The 14,870-nt window shown below is 46.7% G+C and overlaps 2 protein-coding genes across 10 annotated transcripts in view; one reads left to right on the top strand and one right to left on the bottom strand.

Moving 5' to 3' along the window:
• Positions 1 to 14,870, top strand: part of TRIM14 (tripartite motif containing 14) — a 56,791-nt gene that overhangs the window by 27,681 nt on the left and 14,240 nt on the right. For 3 of the 8 annotated variants that reach the window (XM_003911460.4, XM_021927336.2, XM_021927335.2), the window contains exon 6: positions 3,388 to 9,290. In XM_003911460.4, the coding sequence (XP_003911509.1) occupies positions 3,388 to 3,923 (536 nt within the window). In that variant the 3' untranslated portion in view covers positions 3,924 to 9,290. Of the gene's footprint in view, positions 1 to 3,387; positions 9,291 to 12,756; positions 12,870 to 14,145; positions 14,247 to 14,870 lie in introns of those variants that run through there. The other 5 variants (XM_017949706.2, XM_021927334.2, XM_031654343.1 and 2 more) reach the window with 4 other exon arrangements.
• The window catches only part of NANS (N-acetylneuraminate synthase), a 39,970-nt gene continuing 33,186 nt past the window's right edge, over positions 8,087 to 14,870 (bottom strand). For both annotated transcript variants that reach the window (XM_031654345.1, XM_031654344.1), the window contains exons 3-6: positions 14,124 to 14,223; positions 12,795 to 12,949; positions 10,080 to 10,346; positions 8,087 to 8,323 (exon numbers count right to left, since the gene is read on the bottom strand). In XM_031654345.1, coding sequence (XP_031510205.1) covers positions 8,114 to 8,323; positions 10,080 to 10,346; positions 12,795 to 12,949; positions 14,124 to 14,223 — 732 coding nt within the window. In that variant the 3' untranslated portion in view covers positions 8,087 to 8,113. The remainder of the gene's footprint in view (positions 8,324 to 10,079; positions 10,347 to 12,794; positions 12,950 to 14,123; positions 14,224 to 14,870) is intronic.

Raw genomic sequence — 14,870 nt, 5'->3', positions numbered from 1 at the left:
CACATTATGTGACTTAGTTTCCAGGGCTTAACTTTTCCCCTTGGCATAATAAATTAGGAAAGTCCTGAAATTTTATTTTCTTTTTACACTGGACATGAATTTTTCAAGTAAACTTTAGTTGAAATATAACATGCGTAAAGAAAAGTGCACAAACTGCCAGGCACGGTGGCTCACGCCTGTAATCCCAGCACTTTGGGAGGCTGAGGTGGGTGGATCTCCTGAGATCAAGACCATCCTGGCCAACATGGTGAAACCCCGTCTCTACTAAAAATACAAAAATTAGCTGGGCATGGTGGCATGCACCTGTAGTCCTAGCTACTCAGGAGACTGAGGCAGGAGAATTGTTTGAACGTGGGAGGCGGAGGTTGCAGTGAGCCAATATCGCACTACTGCACTCCAGCCTGGCAACAGAGCAAGACTCCGTCACAAAGGAAGGAAGGAAGGAAGGAAGGAAAGAAAAAGAAAGAAAGGAAGGAAGAAAGGAAGGAAGGAAGGAAGGAAGGAAACAGAGAATAAAGAAAAGTGCACAAATAAAAAATGTGCAGCTCAATGATTTTTTTAAAAAGGAAACATTTTATAACCACCTTCAGATCAAGAAATGGAAATTTCCACTCCCTAGAAGTCTTCCTCATGTGCCTTCCTGTTTACTATCCCCAAAGGGGATCCACTCTCCAGACTTCTAGGACTATAGGTTAGTTTTACCTGTTTTTGAACATTCAGTAGATCATTCAGACTATACCCTTCTGTGTTTTGCTTCTTTCACTCAACATGAGATTTATCCATTTTTGTATACTGACATATTGAGTGGCTGTTATAAATTCACGTAGTACTTCTAAGCTATCTACAGATTATTTGGGATTTTCTGTAAATAAGCACGTCACCTATGAATAATAATCTTTCATTTCCCCAATCTTTATTCTTGCCTTTCACTTCTTTTTTTGTGCCTTGAGTTACTGTCTACTACATTTAGAACATTGTCGAATAGAAATGGTTATAATGAGCAGCATTTTCTCTCACCGTGGGTATACATCCAACAGAAATGCATACATATGTGAATCAAAAGACTTGCACAAGAATGTTATGTGACCGAAACACAGGTTCAGTTGCTCAACACTTTGCAGAGTTCAATTAACAAGAGCGAGGTCTGGTATAAAGAAAGTGGTTTTATTCCAAAGCTTAGCTTAGGGGAAGAGGTACAGGCTCCTCCTGCCCTTAACGGTACCTCCTCGCTTTTAGGGCAGAAAGCAGAGAGTTTTAAATGGGGACTTTGTATGAATGGCATGCAGGGGAGGAGCAAGCAGATGGGGGTCTACATGACTCATTTTGGTGCCTTTTCTACCAGGTGGTTGAGCTGATGCCATTGAGGGCAGAACTAGGTTGTAATGTGGCTGTTGTCCTGAGATGCTGTCCAGGTGGAAGAGTTCTGTTGCAGGCATACTTTAGGTTGTAAATTGACTGTTGTTTCTTAAGGCAATCTCTTGGTGGGAGAAAGTTCTGGTTCTGGACCCTCTAAGTAGGTAGATAAGTTTGCCCTGTAGGGAGTATCTGGTGAAGGGAAGGTAATGGTTATAATTACATTTCTAAAGAGCTAAGTACAGGTAGTGGCTCATACCTGTAATCCCAGCACTTTGGGAGGCTGAGGCAGGCGGATCACGTGAGGTCAGGAGATCGAGACCAGCCTGGCCAACATGATGAAACCTCGTCTCTACTAAAAATACAAAAATTAGCCAGGCATGGTGGCAGGTGCCTATAATCCCAGCTACTAGGGAGCCTGAGGCAGGAGAATCGCTTGAACCTGGGAGGCGGAGGTTACAGTGAGCCGAGATAGCACCACTGCACTCCAGCCTGGGCAACAAAAGTGAAACTCCGTCTTAAAAAATAAATAAATAAATAGCTAAGTAGGAAGTGGGAGACAGGAGAGAAAGGGGGAAAATCTTAAAAACAACTCATTTTCTTTCTCTTAGAAAAATGCTGTATTTCGGCTGGGCACAGTGGCTCACGCCTGTAATCCCAGCACTTTAGGAGGCCGAGATGGGTGGGTCACGAGGTCAGGAGATTGAGACTATCCTGGCTAACACGGTGAAACCCCGTCTCTACTAAAAATACAAAAAATTAGCCGGGCGTGGTGGTGCGGCCTGTAGTCCCAGCTACGTGGGAGGCTGAGGCAGGAGAATGGCGTGAACCCGGGAGGCGGAGCTTGCAGTGAGCCGAGATCGCGCCACTGCACTCCAGCCTGGGAGACAGAGCAAGACTCCGTCTCAAAAAAAAAGAAAAAAAAAAAGAAAAAAAAGAAAGAAAAATGCTCTTTTTCTTAGAAAACTACTCAGTCTCTTTCTGTTACACATTTACAGTTACAGCAACATTAGTCACAATAGGCAACACGGAAACAACCCAAATGTCCCTGGAAAACTGTTTAGCATTGTTTATGAAAGCTGAACGTCCACATGCCCTGTGATCCAGACCAAAAAAAACAACTTCATGTGTGCATACATGGTGTAATGCAAAGAGAAATGTTAATAGGAGTTTAAATCACTACAAACTTTGGGGAGGATAGTTTTGCAATAGGTATCAAAGGCCTTAAAAACAATCATACCCATTGATCCAGCAATTCCTGTTTTAGGAATATATTCTACAGAAGCAATCAGATACACAAAAATGTAATTGTATTAGTAGTTTCAAAAGGTTTTTAAACAGACTAAATATTCCAAAAAATATAGGACTAAGTTATGTGTCCAAACATGCAAATCTTAGAATCTCCACTAAAATGCTCTTGTGAAAGGCTGTTATTTGATGTGTCAAAATGCCTCACAAGTAGATCAATCAATTTTAAAAAGCAGATTACCTAACGCATGTATGGTGTGACACCAATATTAAGAAAAGCTATAAAAATTAGCTGGGCGTGGTGGCGGGCGCCTGTAGTCCCAGCTACTCGGGAGGCTGAGGCAGGAGAATGGCCTGAACCTGGGAGGCGGAGCTTGCAGTGAGCCGAAATCGCTCCACTGCACTCCAGCCTGGGCTACAGGGCGAGACTCCGTTTCAAAAAAAAAGAAAAGAAAGAAAACCCATAAAGCAGCAAGGGGAGGGGAAAGATAGGAAGTACACACACCCTAATGTTAACAGTGATAGGATTATTTTAAATTAAATTTGTATTAATTGGCAACAAATTTCACGGCACAAAATACAGACAGTATAAGGGATGTGCAGTAGAGTGATCTCTGCCTCCCCTTTCCCCAAGCCCGCGCCCCAGAGGCAGTCGCGGTTTAAAGGGGTCTTTCACTCCCTCGGGCCATTTCCGCGCTTCGCATTTTGTGCTTTGGTGGGATCCAGGGGGCGGGGCGCCGTTCTGGCCCCGCCCACCAGGTGCGTCTCTTATCTCGCCCTCTGCAGACGCGCGCACGCCCACGCTGGATCCGGACACGATGCACGCGCGCCTGCGCCTGTCGGCAGACCGGCTGACTGTGCGGTGCGGCCTGCTGGGCAGCCTGGGGCCCGTGCCCGCGCTGCGGTTCGACGCGCTCTGGCAGGTGCTGGCTCGCGACTGCTTCGCCGCCGGCCGCCACTACTGGGAGGTAGACGTGCAGGAGGCGGGCGCCGGCTGGTGGGTGGGCGCGGCCTACGCCTCCCTTCGGCGCCGCGGGGCCTCCGCCGCCGCCCGCCTGGGCTGCAACCGCCAGTCCTGGTGCCTCAAGCGCTATGACCTCGAGTACTGGGCCTTCCACGACGGTCAGCGCAGCCGCCTGCGGCCCCGCGACGACCTCGACCGGCTCGGCGTCTTCCTGGACTACGAGGCCGGGGTCCTCGCCTTCTACGACGTGACGGGCAGCATGAGCCACCTGCACACCTTCCGCGCCACCTTCCAGGAGCCGGTCTACCCGGCTCTGCGGCTCTGGGAGGGGGCCATCAGCATCGCCCGGCTGCCCTAGGGGCCAGGACCGGCGTGACAGCCTCCAGGTACGCCGCAGCTGCCCAGTCTCGCCTAATCTACCTAGATCAGCGTGGTTGCTCCCCTTACTGCCTGCTTCTTAGGGCCCACTCCCTGCCCCACCTCTCCCCGACCAATCACGCCTACAGTGCTTTGAAGGTTTCCTCTCCTAGGCTAGTTTCAAACAGGCCCTAAACAAGTCTGCTGCTGCCTTCTCATCAGACCTCCGCACCCCCACCCCACCATCACTTACACTACTTTAATCCAGTTCCTTCAAAGTGATACCCCCACAGGTAAGCCCTCAGCATGCTGAATACATCATCCGCAGCCTGGGAACCTTCTCCTTCCTATAACACAGGAACCTCGCACATAGTAGGCACACAGTAAATGTTTGTGAATGAATGAGAGCCATCCAGCCCTGACTCTTCTGTCTCTTGAGGTCCCTTGAATCTACCACTTCCTCCCCACCGATTTCAGCTTGTCCACATCACAGCTCCCTCCAGAACAGCTGCAAAAGCTTCTTAGCAGTTCCTGGTCTGAACCCTCTCCCAGTCCTCATCTTCCACCCTAAAACTAGAGTGATCTTCCTAAAACTTCACTTAACCTCTCAGCTATGAAGAGGCTTCCAGGAGTTACCATGAAAAAACAAACAAAAAATACAAGCGCCTCACCTTAGCATTCAAGGCTTATCTAGTCTGCCCCAAATTACTTATCCTCACCTAGCTTCTACCACTCTTCTTAGAGACTCTCCAGTCAGAAATATGCCGCATAGCTCCACCTCCACACCTCTTTGCTGCCAGCACATACATGCAGAAAAGTTTTTTCACCTGTCTCAGTCTTCCCCAGGCTTACCTGCGCCAGGAAGTCTAACCAAGGAACAAGAATCTCACTATCAGAGCCACAAATCTGGGACCCTATCTTTCCAACTAAATTGGAGGCTTTGGAAGGGCAGCTTTGTCCTATACTCTCTCCACCCTGAAAAGTTCAGAAAGCCCCTTCCCTCCCAAGCAGTGAATTAATAACGAGCAAGTTCCCATCACTGAGTCACAGGTCACCCAGCCAGATCTCATTGTACATTTGGGGAGTCTCTGAGGTCCTGAAAGAAAGCAGCTGCGTAAAGTTACCCCGTGGTGATACGGGGGGGGCCAGATGTGTGCCTCATCCACCCACCCCCAAGCAAGCATCTGACCTGTCCCCTGGCCCAGCCCTTAGGCCCAGCTTTCAACCTGCTTATTCATTTCTCAGGGAATGCTGGGAAGGAATCAGCAGGTGACAGTTGCTAAGCAACCAAAGGGGGTGGTGTTTCCCAACTGTCCTGGGACAAAAAGGGGAAGAGCACCCAGCTGTCTGGAACGAAGTGACAGAAATAGAGAACGGTAGGCTCTCACAGGGAGGCCAGCTCCTCTAGCAGGTAGGGGGAGGCCTCTTCCCAGGGCCTGTGTCTCTGTTCTGAAGGTTCCGCGTCCTGTTTTGTCAATTCCCTAGACGGTTCTGAAGTTATGTTCTGTTAAAGCATCTTCGTAGGTGCTTGGTGGGAGGCTAAGGTCGCCGAATCCTCGTAATTGAAACAGACTCTCAGTGCATTAGTTTGAACAATATAAAACTGACAATTTTCAATAGTTTTTGAGTTAAAAATGGCACTTTTGATATAAGACAATGTAGCAGAACACCAGGCAGACAGAACCTTGCAAACGCCTTAACTTCTAACCAAAGACTTTAAAACTCTGGCTGGACAGAGTTTTAAAGCACTATGCTGCAGGAATCGTGAGAAAAAGGGGAAATTAATTCTACTAGGAGATGGCCCAAACTGAATTGTGACAGGCAGAAGGCATTCCTGACAGAGTGAAGATGAATACACTTGACCCCAACATCTCTGTCCATCCCTGAGGATCAAGACCTCTTCCCAGACCCACAGCTGCAGGGGCCAAGTAATAACAGCTCTTACTAGCTTATAATGCACTGTTCTAATGCTTTACAACTAAACTTATCTGATCCTTTCATCACCCCTAGAGGGTAGAAAGTTATCCCAATTCTACACATGGCAAAATGGAGACCCAGAGTCACTTGCCCAAGGTCGCACAGCTGGTGGTGGAGCTGGGGTCTGGGCCCAGGCTGTGAGTTCCAGGTCTGTGCTCATGGCCACCAGGCCCTACTGCTCAGGTTGAATGCAGCTGGTCTCTGGCCAGTGCCTAGTGCTCTGGCCCCTCTCATGGAGCTACTGCCCATGATGCTTTCCTTGTGTCCGGTGATTCTACGACACTTGAGTCTACCTTTGGACTGCCTTCCTTGGGGTCTGAGATGAGGCCTTATGGCCCAGAGGGGAACTTGTTTAAAAGTTTGGGATTCATGCAGCAGAGACAGAGCTAGACCTTAAAGGTCACAAACTAGCTGTGTCAAGGCCCATGATAGCCAGAAAGCAGCAGTTTCAGTCCATAATCAATTGTGTGACCAGGGCTAGTCACTTTTTACTTCTCGGTGCCATCTATAAAATGGGGATAATGGCACTATCTACCAGTGCTGTGAGGCTCAAATGAGCCAAAGGTTATAAACTTGCCTTAAAAACTATAGTCCTATACAAAAATTAGCTGGGTGTGGTGGTGCGTGCCTGTAATCCCAGCTACTCAGGAGGCTGAGGCAAGAGAATTGCTTGAACCCAGGAGGCGGAGATTGCAGTGAGCCGAGAATGTGCCACTGCACTCCAGCCTGGGGGAACAGAGCAAAACTCTGTCGCAAAAAAACAAAACAAAACAAAACAAAAAACTATAGTGCTGTATCATGCCAGGATTTATCAGCATTCCCAAGGGAGCATGCGCTGTACCGACTGAGTGCTGAGACTACTGGTATTGCCAGCTGCCATGTGGCAGTAGCAAGAGCTACTAGAATATTCTCAGCATGGGAATGAGGCTTCCTTGGTTTCCATGTTGGTAAGGGTTACTGATCACTTACCTTATTCTCTTTCAGACTTGAATCTGTAGACATTTCTTTATTGATCTGGCAAATTGCTTGCAGATATTTTTAAATGACAGCAATTTTCTAATATTTGGTTTAATAAAATGTGAATAATGTCCCTTTTAACCATGGTCTTCACTGGGAGTTCACGTTGCTTCAAGTCCCTAGCACCCAGACCCGGACGGGCCTTCACTCATAGCCTATTCCTTAGGCAGCCTTCTGGTAGTAGTCAGCTGCTCCCTGATTAACTATCTCCAGGGATGGGGCATTCACTGCTTCTGAAGATAACTCACTAAAGTTCTCACTTACGTGTAAACAACTCCCACCTGTTCCCATCCAAGATCGTATTATAGCTTGAACTCCTGGTCTCAAGCGATCCTCCTGCCTCAGCCTCCTAAGTAGTTGGGACTACAGGCTCACATCAGCATGCCTGGCTTACATACCACCTTCTAACATATTGTGTGATGGAATCACTGTGGGGTATAGGCCTTGTTTTAGTTTCTCTGTCAAATGGAAACTATCCTGTCAGATGACTCTAAGGATTGGTGATATTATAGAATGTACCTAGAACATAGAATGCTCTCAATACATGCATAGTGTATTGATTTTTATGCATCTGCCCCCATCTGAATGAAAGTTCCCTGAGGAGGGGATTGGGGCTGTTCATGGCTATATCCTCTGTGCCTAAAGCAGTGCCTGGCACACAGATGGCCCTCAGTATTTGTTCAGAGAAGGAACACATGCCATTTCCCTCTCTGCTCTGAGAGGAGAACCTTCAGCATTTTTCTGCCTACAAGATCCTTTGACCAATCCTTTCTCTGATGTGGAGGGACTACTATACAATGCCAACTAGACACAGAGGCCAAGGGCAGGAAAGGGATAAAGGCAATGGAGAAGTAAAGGGCTGTAAGGAAGTGAGATTGAAGGCTTAAAGGAAAGGACCTGCGCAGCCAGCTCTCGCCCCTCTCTGCAGCCACCCAGCAACTGAAGGATATGGACGTGGTTTGGAACCACCCCCTCTTCTAAGCTGGCCAACTTGAAGCAGAGACTGCATCACTGGATCTTTTTCTCTCTCCAGTGGGCTGACACAGGGCCTAGCCCAGAAACGTCTGCTGTCTAAGGAGCGGGTGGAGGTGGATGACGGCCAGGTCCCTGGAGACCGCCATTCCTGCCCCCGCCTCACTCAGACACATCCGACAGCACCAGCAAGGGAACTGAGAATTCACAGAATGGCACTTTATTTTAAGACTTGATTTTTTTGCCATGATTATCTACCGATTCTTCCATGATGGTATCATCTTCTTCAACAGTGACCAGGACCTTCTTGCCTACTAGATTAAAGATGTCTTCAGGAGGATAGCCTTTGGGCTCACCCACCTTCACGGTGAGCATGTCCATTGTTAGAATGGTGCCTTCCGGAATTTTCACTTTGGCCACCACAGACTTGCCCAGCTGTGAACAAAATGAACATTCAGTGCCAGCTTCACAGAAGTAACTAGTGTACACTACTTTACATTCCAGGTCCCTGATCAGTCCTCCCCAGGCAGTACCTTGGGAGCAGGGACTCTGTTGCCACCTACGCTGCTCAGAATATCTCATACATGGCAGGAATTCAACCAGTGTAGATTGAATTCAGAGACTCAGAGGAGTGGCCTTTACAATAAAGTGCGAAGGAAAGGGCTCAGGCTGTGTAGGTGGAGCCAGGTTCAAATCCCAGTCAGTGGGATATAGGCCATGTTTTAGTTTCTCTGTCAAATGGAAACTATCCTGTCAGATGACTGTAAGGATTGGTGATATTATAGAATGTGCCTGGAACATAGAATGCTCTTAATACATGCAAACTCTGATTCTTTTGGTCACCATCCAGCTCAATATCTCATTGTAAACATGGGGAAACCGAGGCCCATACAGGGTGGGTGACTTGGCCAGGGTTGCAGACAGCCAAGATGAAACGTAGGAATGAGATTCTCAACTCCTGACGCACTGTTCTTCAGGGTGCACACCTTACCGCCACTTTGGTAAAATAGAAATATGAAGGACTCATGAGATGGTGAATGTGGCTGTTATGCAGATGGCAAGAAAAGGAGCCCCCGAGGAAGGGGCAGATAGGACAGGCAGGTGAGGAAATGAAGGTTACCTGAAGCTCATGACCAATGTTTGTCTTCTCCATAAATACTTTCAAATAAATTACGTGTTTTATTACTCTATATCCTCCACAAGAGAGTGCAAGGAATCAATTCTGCTTGGAATGTGGTGCCAGGAAAAAATGTCTGTCAAGTGATAATCATGCATCCTGTTATGTTTTACTGTCTGCTCAGAGAGCCAAATTAAGTGCTCAGCTGTTATAAAACTTAACTCTGGTTTCTGGTCTAATTCTCTCCTGTTTCCTCTATAAAGAAACTATTTCTTTTTACTTTAATTTCCTGGTATAGATGCATCTTTGATTTGGGGAAGCAGGTAGGCCCCACTAGAATAAAAGATGACAGCAGTACCAGGCATGCCTGGTGTTTGGTCTTTGCCTTGACCCCAACATCCTGCAGCAGGTTAGGTGTGTGTGCGTGCCTGCAGTCCCAGGATGCCTGCCTGGCTCTATGACTCAGACGGCAAGAAGGTCCAGGCCACGGCTTCCAGGAAGCCGTGACAGTCAGCAGGCCAGGCAGTGCTTCTAGACCCACCAGTCCCTCTGTCTGAAGGTCCGTGCTGCACAAGGAACAGCTGCATCATCACCCACCCACCTCTGCAACAACTCACTGCCCTTTCCACCAGTGCCACCCTGGCTTAGGAAATGTCACAGGCTCTTCTGGTACCTCAGGGAACACCTCGCCTAAATGTTTCTCAGGGTTTACCTGCTCCAAGGGAGCCCAGACTTGACTTATTCCAGGGCCTCATCACTGTTACATATTCTGGAGTCTAGGAGTTACTGGGGCCATGGGCTTCAGATAATTAGTGGAAGACTCTAATGTGACCCAAGGTGGCCAGAGAAACCGCTAAAGTTCCCTTTAGATAACATGTTTCTCCCGCTGCTGCTACCAGCCAGAGTGACACGCATTACTGAAGAGCCTGAAGAAGCTGACAGGGGTGGCAGCCCATTCCTTCATCATTTAATTAGCCTGGCTCAGGGAGTGCTGGCCCTGACCATCCCTCTCGGGCCAGCCCATCCTGTTTCCGCACACGGCAGCAGAGCCGAGTGGAGTCCAGCAGGACGTACCTTCTCATTGCAGGCCATCTCACAGGGCAGCAGCTGCTTGGTTGGGGAGCCCAGGGCACGCTCCACAAGACGCACTGACCGCACCAGCTCGGCCAGTTCTCCAGGCTCCAGTGAGGCTGAGTGGTCACTCCCCTTCCAGGTCTTGTCCAAAGTTATGTGACGTTCCAACACCTTGGCCCCCAGAGCCACTGCAGCCACAGATATGGCTATGCCTGTTTCATGCCCAGAATAACCTATGGGAATATCAGGAAAGAGCTTCTGATATTCCTTTAAAATGAAAAAAGAAAAATAACGTTAAATATCATGGCGCTTTATGCATTTTCTCTAGGGTCAAGTATATCTGGTTGAGTCCCGGTTTAGCCACTCACTAGTTGTGCAGCCAGGGGTAAGATACTGAGGTTCTCTGAGCCTCTCCTTCCTAGGGATGATGATAATACCTGCTGAGTGTTGCTGTAAATGCATGAGAAGCACTCAGCACATTGTAAATGCTCTAAAAACAACAGTTACTCTTACTACAAAGAATGCATTTTAAGAATGTTTCACATTGCACAATACACTGAGAATAACAACAGAACTGTAAATTAATGTCTAACCTCATTCAAAAACCATCTGTCACATTTAATTAGCCTGAGCTGCTGAAAGCAAGTGTGCCACAAATATCATCAACAATAATATACACAGCCCAATCTCAAAACAATCCTTTGGCAGAAATGATAAATAATCCATTATCTATAATTCACTGAATGCAACAAAAGACACTTTAAGATGGGTGAGTCTTGTTGGTGAGGGTGATCAGAAAGCTGAGTACAGTAGAAAGACTCAGGTCGGGTGTATTATTATTTTATTGTTATTTATTATTTCTTTTTGAAACAGGGTCTCGCTCTGTTGCCAAGACTGGAGTGCAGTGGTGTGATCTCGGCTCACTGCAACCTCTGCCTCCTGGGTTCAAGCGATTCTCCTGCTTCAGACTCCCGAGCAGCTGGGACTACAGGCGCCCACCACCACGCCCAGCTAATTTTTGTATTTTTTAGTAGAGAAGGGGTGTCGCCACGTTAGCCAGGCTGGTCTCGAACTCCTGGCTTTAAGCTCCACCTGCCTCAGCCTCCCAAAGTGCTACCAGCGTGAGCCACATCATCTGGCCTCAGGTGGGGTTTAACAAAAGATTAGGAGGGTTAGGTGGCAAAGGCCTTGAAAAACAGGCTTAAGGGTGTGTGATGGAGTGCGGATTGCTAAGTTTGGAAATTCAAACGGCCGTACTATGTGCAGGCCCAAGATGGGATAGGCTGGCAGAATAACTCCTGCAATGTGTAGTGTCAAGAGAAAGGACATGACAGCACCTTGAGTGGGGACAGAGATACACTGAAAGGGAAAATAACGGGTCACGTCTACTAAACTGTTAATTATCGGAATCTCTGTGGGATGGGAGTGCAGGGGATGTTTACTTTTGACATTACATGTTTCACAGAAATCATTTTTAAGCTTTAAAAATAACATGATTTAGATAAGGTATATGTGAAGCAGAAACAGAAAAAAAGTGTAGGTAAAGAAAGTTTAGCTAAAAGGAGCAATGTCAGTTTTCAAAAAGGCTAACTTTTTAAAAGTTAATGGCTGTATAGCAACATGTAAGAAAGCTTATACCATGGGAAAAGCAATATCAAATACTATGCTGAAAGGAAAATATAAAAGGAAAACAACTGCAATATCAGGATTCTAAGTATGTATGGATGGATAGACAGAATTCCATTAATGTTACTATAATGGTTTTAATGATAATTACATATTTTTGAATGAAGTTAAATTTCCAGTGCTACAGGAGGAACTGAGAGAGATGGCATGAGACAGTAAGAGACAAAGGCCTAAGGGGACATGCCCGGGTTCTAGTTCCAGCTTTGCCACCAAGCTGCTGTGGGATCTTAGGCTTCCCGACTTGGGACTGGACTTCACCATCTATGAAATGACTGTGTAGGCAAAATCCTGGGAGAGAGTAATTTCCCTCAAGGCTGTCACTGTAATTAGTTTGAGCCTCAGGGATGCTAAGAATTAGAAAATAAGAGAGCCAGCAAATAACAAAGCAGAAAAAGTCGTAAGTTTCAAGAAGGCCTCCTATAACTCAGTATGAAAAAAGATGAATATTTATCTGTACGCTAGTGTTCACAGCAGCATCACTCACAATAGCCAAAAGGTAAAACCATCCCAAATGTCTGTTGACAGATTTTTTTTTTTTTTTCCTGAGACAGTCTCACTTTGTCACCAAGGCTGGAGTGCACTGGTGCGATCTTGGCTCACTGCAACCTCTGCCTCCTGAATTCAAGCCATTCTCCTGCCTCAGCCTTCTGAATAGCTGGGACCATGGGCAGGCGCCACCATGCCTGGCTAGTTTTTGTATTTTTAGTAAGAAGGGGTTTCACCATGTTGGCCAGGCTAGTCTCGAACTCCTGACCTCAGGTGATCTGCCCACCTCAACCTCCCAAAGTGCTGGGATTACAGGCATGAGCCACCGCACCTGGCCAAGAAAATTTCATTTATAGTCACCCTCTTTAGAATGTATGTGCTTCCTCAACTGTTTAGCTCTAATTTGATTTAGTAACAGCAAGACTGTCAAAGGATGTTCAAATTATAAAGTATGCCATGGTTTGTTAGAATTTTGGTTATAAAAAAGACTACGTCTTTCCCATAGTAAATGGCCCGAGAAGGGAACCCCCCCGTCCTGCTCACCGAGATGACCCGCAGGTTGACGTCCTCAGGCTGGAGTGGGTATGCGCTGGTACACTGCAAGAAGCAGAAGTTGGGGTTGAGGGGCTTCACAATCTGATAGACTTGCTTCATGGTGTCCATCGACTGCATCCCGCTGGAGATCACCATTGGGCGACCTGAGTAATCCAGCACCAATACCATCAGCACTTTCTCTTTAGAGGTTCTGACTCTCCCCAACACATCCCAACTGCTGGTCTCATCATTCAACTGAACTCCACAGACATCTCTTAAAACACTGTGCCAGCCACTGTGGGGGAACAGAGAGGAGCTTGTTGGGTTCCTGCCCTCGGCCACAGGGAAGGTGGGCTCCCCTCTGCCCCCCAGACAGTGTTCTTGAGCAAAACGAACTGAATTAAAGAGGCAGAGGAATTTCACACTTTCAAGAGGAAAATGAGTATCTCATCTGATTAACAGGTTGTATACCATGGCAGTACAGTACAATGAGTGCTGATTCAAGAGTGTGAGTGAGTGTGAGGTGCAGAGCTGCCACTTGTAGCTGTGCCTGGGCAGAGCACTGTCTGTCTCTGAGTCTCAAAAGCCTCCCCTATGAAATAAGTATCAAGCATCATAATCAGACCTGTTTCAGTCCTAGGGGTGTTAAGATGATCAAATGACATTGTTCATGTTGTAAAACGACTTTACATGATCATGGCCCACTGCAGTCTCAAACTCAAGCAATCCTCCTACCTCTGCCTCCAGAGTAGCTGGGGCCACAGGTATGCATCACCATACTAGGTTTTATATATACTGTCATATCCTTCTTACACATTTTCATTAAAAAATTTTCTAGGACAGGTGCAGTGGCTCACACTTATAATCCCAACTCTTTGGGAGGCCAAAGTAGGAGGATCATTTGAATCCAGGAGTTCAAGACCGACCTGGGCAACATAGACCTTGTCTCTATAAAAAAATAATAGTAATAAATAAATTCTTAAAAAATTTTTTAAATGTCTTATAAAAACTGTCATATTCTTAATTTATTTTCTTTCAACTTAGCATACAAAAAGTGGAAGTACAGGCTCATTGAAAAGAGGTTTCTGGCAGGGCACAGTGGCTCATGCCTGTAATCCTCGCACTTTGGGAGGCCACGATGGGAGGATTGCTTCAGGCCAGGAGTTCAAGACCAACCTGGCCAACATAGCGAGACCCTGTCTCTATTTTAAAAAAAATGAAAAGAGGCTTCTAAAATTTGTCTTCATGAAATCTGCCTCAAAGTGGGCCACCATGAGGGGAGTAAACATATGAAGGTTTGGACTCCCTTGGATTTTATGTCAAAAATTAGACACTTACCTTTTTTGGCTGTCTTTTCCAGATAAGGAAAATTATTAGTGTCTCCAGATCCAACTTTGAAAAATGGAACATTCAGTTCATGCAGGAATTCAACTGCCATCTACAAAAATCAAAGAGGGAGCTCCTTTTCACCATTGTTCAAAAACACTGTTGTCATGACAGGCGAGGAATAACATGCAAATAGAAAAACTCCTCTTAAGCAGCAGAGGGACTCTCAACAACTTGAAAGCGGGCAAAGATTTGTTCTCAGTCATTTCATTCAAATGCAAACATTCATTCTCATCCACCCATCCATTAGTCCAACAAACAACATTTGGTGCTGGTCTTTGCTGGTGACAAGAATCTGGAAAAGGGCTGAGTGCAGTGGCTCACGCCTGTAATTCCAGCACTTTGGGAGGTAGAGGTGGATGGATCATCTGAGGTCAGGAGTTTGAGACTAGCCTGACCAACATGGTGAAACCCCATCTCTACTAAAAATACAAAAATTAGCTGGGTGTGGTGGCGGGTGCCTATGATCCCAGCTACTCAGGAGGCTGAGGCAGGAGAATGGCTTGAACCTGGGAGGCAGAGGTTGCAGTGAGCTGAGATCGTGTCACTGCACTCCAGCCTGGGCAACAGAGCGAGACTCCGTCTCAAAAAAAAAAAAAAATGTAGAAAAGAATCTTTCACCTGGCCAAACCCTACCTGCCCCAGGGGCCCAAGGGCAAATGAACAAATAAGAAACAGTCATGACCTAATCCTAACCCA

This window comes from Papio anubis, chromosome 13, assembly GCF_008728515.1.
Source record: "Papio anubis isolate 15944 chromosome 13, Panubis1.0, whole genome shotgun sequence".
Classification (NCBI taxonomy): Eukaryota; Metazoa; Chordata; class Mammalia; order Primates; family Cercopithecidae; genus Papio; species Papio anubis.
This window is presented reverse-complemented; position numbering and strand designations above follow the sequence as displayed.